This window comes from Delphinapterus leucas, chromosome 7, assembly GCF_059928025.1.
Source record: "Delphinapterus leucas isolate spDelLeu-1000000601 "Yukka" chromosome 7, BTC_Dleu_Yukka2, whole genome shotgun sequence".
Lineage (NCBI taxonomy): Eukaryota > Metazoa > Chordata > Mammalia > Artiodactyla > Monodontidae > Delphinapterus > Delphinapterus leucas.
This window is the reverse complement of record NC_143135.1, coordinates 6,182,061-6,188,421: the sequence shown is the minus strand read 5'-3', so window position 1 is coordinate 6,188,421 and position 6,361 is coordinate 6,182,061. Positions and strand designations below refer to the sequence as shown.

The 6,361-nt window shown below is 58.5% G+C and overlaps 1 protein-coding gene across 3 annotated transcripts; it reads right to left on the bottom strand.

Moving 5' to 3' along the window:
• Window positions 1-43: 43 nt before the first annotated feature.
• Window positions 44-5,112, bottom strand: CTSF (cathepsin F). 3 transcript variants are annotated; one of them, XM_089914462.1, is made up of 14 exons: window positions 4,791-5,112; window positions 4,433-4,531; window positions 4,032-4,116; window positions 3,876-3,937; window positions 3,674-3,749; window positions 2,993-3,106; window positions 2,744-2,889; window positions 2,559-2,655; window positions 2,398-2,478; window positions 1,471-1,590; window positions 1,319-1,383; window positions 1,138-1,260; window positions 668-726; window positions 44-587 (listed from the first exon to the last, which is right to left on the bottom strand). In XM_089914462.1, exons 1-14 carry the CDS (start codon window positions 5,001-5,003, stop codon window positions 545-547), a joined length of 1,383 nt encoding a protein of 460 aa, XP_089770588.1. In that variant the 5' UTR covers window positions 5,004-5,112; the 3' UTR covers window positions 44-544. The 3 variants fall into 3 exon arrangements, with proteins under 3 accessions (XP_089770588.1, XP_089770587.1, XP_089770589.1); XM_089914461.1 differs by having other exon boundaries at window positions 1,138-1,228; window positions 4,791-5,111; XM_089914463.1 differs by having other exon boundaries at window positions 1,138-1,228; window positions 2,993-3,103; window positions 4,791-5,111.
• Window positions 5,113-6,361: the final 1,249 nt, after the last annotated feature.

Sequence of the window (6,361 nt, the reverse complement as noted above, 5' to 3'; positions counted from 1 at the left end):
CCCCTCCTTGCCCTCAGGGTCCGACATTCACACCACACTGGGGTCTAGGACACCTCTTTATTGTGTTAGAAAAGGTTGGTTACAACAGTTTCTCTAGACATGGAAGGCAACACCTGTCCCCAGATCCAGGGGGGACCAGAAAATTTATAGCATCAGAGGAAAGCCAGGGCAGGAAGCCTGAGCCTACAGAGGACCAAGCTGGCTTTAAGACCAGAATATTTTCTTCCCCCTGCTCCTTACCCGAGCCCAGGGTTCTTGCCCCAGCTTTGGCTGCCAAGACATCATCCTTCACCCCAAGATCCTCCTAGCTACCACAATTCAACAAAGGTGCAGTTGGGGAACTTCAGGGTGGGAGTAGGGGCTGTGCCCCTAGCCCAGTGGCCTTTGCTCACCCTGAGGTACCTGGTGCCCGTCCCTCAGCCAGCTGTGCCTCCTGGGGAGGGGCTTGGTCATGCAGGTCAGGCAGGGGAAGGGGCTGCCCTGGTCAGCACCAGGCCCTGAGCTGGTGCGCCTCAGTCTACCACTGCTGAGCTGGCCATGACGTTCACACCACAGGCCCCGGAGCCACGGTGCAAGTAGTAGTAACCCTGGGAGACAGGGGGGGCTTGGTGAGGGCACCGGGGCAGGATGGGGGCTGGAGGGCTGGGGCCAGCTGGGCGAGACTCACCTCCTCGCCCCAGTCAGTGCCCCAGCTGTTCTTGATGGCCCAGAAGGGAGTGGCAGAGCCTGAGGAGCAGTGCGGAGAGCAGGGAGTCAGGGCCCCAAGCACTTTGCACTCTTCAAACATCTGCTGTGGGCCTACTGTGTGACAAGTACTAGGAAAAGAGCAGAAAGCAAGACAGGCCCACCTACCACGCTCCTGGAGACCTGGTACGGCTCTGGGGTTTGGGGAGGACACCCCCCACCCGCCTCTAGCAGGGTATCCATTCATAACACCTCAGCCTCCCAGTGCCTTGGCTTTCCCATTCATAGAGAGGATGGATGATCCTGCCTGGCCCACAGCCCGAGGCAGAGGTAAGAACAAGGTTCCTTGGTGTTCCCCTGATGCCCCCTCCAGAGGTCCTGAGATGCTGTGGTCCAGCCTCTGCCTATGACCTGGGGTGGATGGATGGGCAGAGCAGGGTCAGCGGAACTCACGGTTGCCGTAGCCCACAAGCAGCACAGCGTGGTCGATGAGCCAGGGGCTGCAGAGGGGCCGCAGTGGGTGGGAGATCCCATGGCGGTAGAACTGAGGGGGAGAAGACGAGTAGGGGGCCAGCTCTGAGAAGTGGGGGCAGAGTCAGCAAGAACCGGAGCAGCAGTGAGGCTGGGGTCCTACCTGCATGCCAAAGGCATTGATGGCAACGGAGATGGGGCCCTTCTTGGCCAGCCAGGCCGCCAGCTCTAAGACAGAGGAGGGGCAGTGTCAGGGGCACCCAGGCCCCAGCCCCACCTGGCCTGTCCTCACCCCCTCACCCCTCCCTCACTCACTTTGCTCATTCTGGCTCAGCTCCACCGAGTCGTTGATGTAGACCTTGGCCTTCTCTGCAGAGAAGCTGCAGGCCTGCAAGTGGCCGTGGTAGCTGTAGTCGTCCTCTGTCTCCAGCCCTCCTGGGGAATGGCGGGGGGCAGATCGGGGGTTAGAGAAAACGTGGGCCCCAGTTCATAATGCTCATATGCTCCCAGCCAGGGGCCGTGCTAAGCCCCTCCTACACAAGGCCTCATGTTCTCTCCACCCCCAGCTACAGGCCACCCTCTCTGAGGGAGGCCTCACTCTAGAGGTGACACAACTGAGGCCCAGAGGGATGGGGGAGCCGCCAGTGAGAAATGTGGCAGAGATGGAATCCAGCTCCCAGCTTCTGACTCCTCACTCATCCCAGCATTCCTGGGACTCCTGACCTTGGCTTGCTTGTCCGGCCCTGACAGTTTGCTCCCAATCTGGCCCAGACCCCTGCCAGACTCCCTCACCAATCTTGGTACAGCCACCTCAATCCCTCAGCCCTCATTTTCCTGCCACTGCGACCCACTGCTCAACTGAATTGCCAATTTAGGACAATGCCTCCTCTCAGGGGTGAGGTGTGCTGCTCCCTGGTTTAGCAGCATTATAGAAATACAGACCGCCAAGCAATGAAAATACCGAGACCCCCTGCTGTGCACCAGGAACTTTACATATATTTCCTCACTTGACACTTAAGACGATCCTACAAAGTGGGCATGAGGAGCCCCATTTCCCAGGTGAGACAACTGAGGCTCTGAAAGATCTGACCTGCCCAAGGGCTTCAGCCGGTTAAGCGTCAGCAATAAGACTTGAACCCAGTTCAGGTGACTGCCACGCTCATGTCTCTCCCCTCCCAAAGTGACTTCCTGTGGAGGGAGCTGGGGCTCCCGCTGCCCCTCCTGAAACCCATGAATGCATACCCAGAGTCCTTATGGCTGAGTAGGCGTTGGAGGGCAAGCCACCCAGGCAGGCCTTGTCCACCTTGTCACAGTCCAAGAGCTCTAGGAGACAGAAGCCTGGTCCCGAGGAGCCCTCCGGAGGGGCTGGGCTGGGGACAGGGTGGGCAGAGTGGGATGCTCACCCTGCTCAGAGAGGGAGAGCAGGGACCCCCGTTTTAGGAACCACTGGCCCTCCACGTTGCCTGTGACTGAGAAGGCCCAGCAGGAGCCGCACATGCCCTGCAAGAGACAGGGAGAGTCAGGGCTGGGTCCCTTCCAAACGCCAGTGCAGTCCTCATGTCCCACCCTCACTTCTTGGGGGTCCAACCTGGTCCTTGACTTTGGTGACAGCCCCCTTACTCCTCCAGTCCCACTCAGGTGGAGGAAGGTCAGGGATGGACTGGGCTAGGCGCATCTTCTTGCCAGGCTCCTCTTTTAGGAGGGGATTCAGGTAGATGGTGCGGAACTCCTCCTCTGTGGGCAGGGGATGGGAAAAGAGTATTCTAAGCCAGTCCTGACCAGGGGCCTTGGGAGCAGGCCCTGTCTCTTCCAGGTACCATGACGGCTCTGACCCTACCTGTAAGGTCACTGAACTTGGTGACCCCATACCGAGCTGTGCCACGGTCCAGGGCCTGGATCTTCTGCGCTCGCACCATGTTATTGGCAAAGACGGACATGCGCCACCTGGCTTCTGAGGAATAAGTAGAAGAGAGGCTTGGGCCCCAGGCAGATCATAAAAGGAGAGGTGCTTGGGGATAAGAGGCAGAGGTTTCCCTGGGGAATGGTAAGCTCTGGATCAGGCCTGAAGCTTATTTCAAGAAGGGCAGAACCCTGGGGTGGGTGAGGGTAGGGGGCCAGACCTGCAAGTGACAATGGGGCCAAACCGGGGTGATGACATCCCAGGTATGAAGGCAGAACCGAAATGGGCTCCAGAGAACATCCTGAGACAGGAGGTTGTGGGAAAAGGCCACCATGCCAGGGGTCCTCCAGCAGAGAAAATCTGGCCTTTGCCCCATCCCACTCTACCCAGGATGATGGAGACCTATGGTTTCTGACTAGGAAAATCAGATGGGAGAAGGGGCCAGGTACCTGAGATGGCTGCCAAGTCCTGGGAGGCTGAGCAAGAAGTTGGGGATTTAAGGGCCCTTGAAAGGATGCACTGCCCCTTGTGCCCTTCCCCTCTCCCACACCAAGGTGCCAAGTTGGGGGGAAGGTCCTGATCTGATCGGAACAGGTACAGCCAAGGTTAGGTCCTCACCCTCCGTCGTTTCATATGTCCGGTTATAGGTGGTGACAAAGTCCTTGAAGATTGAAGCCATCTTCACAGAAAAGTCCTGGAAAGACAGAGGGGTCTTTACAAGGCGTCCTTCTCAGAATGACCCGGGAGCCCCAGGCCAGGGTGAGGGGAAGAGAGGGAATATAAGGCAGCAGCCAGTTCCCCAGACAAACAGGCTCCTCACCTGGGGCAGGGGATCCTTGTTCAACAGTGGAAGGAATGAACTGAAAGTCTCATTTTTGTCATCTGGAGGAGAGGGTTGGAACAGAGAAGAATCAGGACTGACCCCTGAGGGAAGTCTGACCTGAGCTATCCCAGCATCCCTGGGCTATCCCAGCACCTGTAATCTTGGTATCCGCTGGGCCACAGTCCCACCTCAGCAGCGTGTGTTTCCCCAGCTCATCCAGGACTTCAAAGCTGCAAAGCTGGAGGAGGAGGAGGAAGCCCGTTGGGGGGCTGGGACAGGAGCACGGCCTCGGCAAGATGGAGCCGGAGGGTCCCCCAATGAGGACCACCTCCAAGGCAACCAACCCCATAGGGGAGAGCGAGGCACAGTACGGGAGTGAGCACCCAGACACCCTCCCTTTTACAGCATCTTGGTCTCTGGCCTTCCAGGCCTGGGGAGTGACTCACGGTGGGGTAGCTGCGCCCTCAGATCCCTCCCTCTGGACTTGACCGATCATCCCAACTACTGCCAGGCTCAGTCTGGGGGCAGCGTATCGCAGGAACCCCATCACTCACCAGGGTTTTCTTGGACACACGGAGCTGGCACACCGTGGGGTCGTTGCAGGGCGGCTCCACCAGGGTCGCCTTCAGGGAGTACAGCGACCCCCGGCCCGCCTGGATGAGGGGTGGAGGGGGGCGCCGTGAGGCGGGCACAGCCACTCCCTTCTCAGTCTGGCCTTCGTGGGGCTCACAGCCCCACCGTGCCGTTCCCCTTCCCAATCCGTAGAGGTCCAACGCCCCCATCCCAAGTCAGGCGTACAACGCCCCCGCCCCAAGTCTACCCCAAAGCTCCCAGCCCTCGGACGAGAGCCCCGCTCACCCCACACCGGGCCCCCACCCACCGCCGCCGCCGCCGCCCCCAGCGCGTCCTCACCCGGCGGACGCGACCGCGCACGACCCTCAGCGCGGCCCGCGTCCTGGCAGCCCGGCCGCGGTTGTACATCTCTAGGGCGAAGCGGGCGGGCTCCAGCAGCTCCGGGGACGCCAGCTCCCAGGCCTGCGCGCCGGCCGCTCGGGGCTCGTTGGGGGCCGGAGCGGTGCCCGGGAGCAGCCCCAAAAGCAACAGCAGCTGCAGCCAGGGCGCCATGGCGAGGGCGAAGCCGGCGTCCCGTCCTCACGCTCTGACAGACGCGCGACCCAACCGACCGGGCTGAGCAGCCCGCGGTCGGGGGGGGTTCGGGGGGGTGGGGGGGGTTGGGGGAGCCCTGGGGGGCCCTCCCTCCGTCCCTCCCTCCGCCCCTCCCTCAGCTCCAGGGCGGCGGGGTGCCGGCCAATAGGCGCCGGTTGGGGGCGCCTGCGCGCTCGCTTATTCACGTGAGGCTCATGGGTCGCGCTGGCTGTGCAGGCATCCTGGCGCTAGTCCCGCGCTGATAACGCATCCTTGCACCAGGCGGGTCTGAGGAGGGGTGGCCGCAGCCTTGAAGTAATCTTCTTACGTCTTGGAGCTGCTGTTTGTGTAGCAGGGAAGAGCCAGTTCTGACTCCCTGTTGGATCTGTTTCTTTTACTTTAACCTTTGCTTTTCGTTGCTTTTGTTATTATAATCACTGTCTATAGCTGTGAGCATCCTGCCACAGGGAACCCTGCCCCTCTGCCTGTTAAACTAAAGTGCCTTTGTTCAGCTCACAGAGAGACATTCTGACCTTGTCCATCTGTGAATGGCTGCACAAAAGAAGAGATTAACACATCCCCTCCTATTTTGCAAGATAAATGGTATTTTTACTTTACTTCCTCACCTCCTCCCTGTCTCTGTTCTATAAAAGAAACTGGCATCCAGACCCCGATAAGATGTTTTTTGGGGGACCCTAGTCCACCGTCTTCTCAGTCTGACGGCTTTGTGAATAAAGTCGTATTCCTTGCCTCAACACCTCGTCTCCCGATTTATTGACCTGTCGTGCGGCGAGCAGGGCGAGCTTGGACTTGGTAACGTTTGGGGAGGAGAAAGGATGCTGGCCTGAGAATAAAAATAACTAGCATTTATTGCATGCTTATTATACATGTTATATGCCATCTCCCTTTAATCTTTGTAGCAATCCTGTGAAGTAGATGTTATTATCCCCAACTTATAATTGAGAAAATACAGGTTTAGGGAGATTAAGTGGCTTGCCAAACAGCTGCTAAGTGAAAGAGCTGGACTTGAACCCAGAGAGTTGGCTTCAGAGCTTGAGTTCACAGCTCCACCAGCTCTTCGAAGCCCCTCTTCTCATCAGCAAAATGGCAGCTAAAATTCCCTGCAATGGTGCTGCCTCAGGCAGTCACGGGGATCAAACACAAACATGCGAACAGCGCACAGGGTTGGGACCGTTCTTTTGTTCCACCAAGTATTCACCACTGTGTTCAAGGCCTAGCAAGAAGAAGCATGAACAGATACACTAGGCATAGTGCTGCCTATTCGGAGCTCCCAGTCTAGAGGAGAGAGATGAGTAAAAGGAATTTTCCTCCAAGAT

Coding starts and splice junctions, on each gene's coding strand:
- CTSF (XM_089914462.1), bottom strand. CDS start 5,003: ATGGCGCCCTGGCTGCAGCTGCTGTTGCTTTTGGGGCTGCTCCCGGGC. Junction 2,890..2,992: donor CAAGTTCAGTGACCTTACAG/GTAGGGTCAGAG, acceptor CCCTGCCCACAG/AGGAGGAGTTCCGCACCATC. Junction 1,591..2,397: donor CTCAGCCATAAGGACTCTGG/GTATGCATTCAT, acceptor GCCATTCCCCAG/GAGGGCTGGAGACAGAGGAC.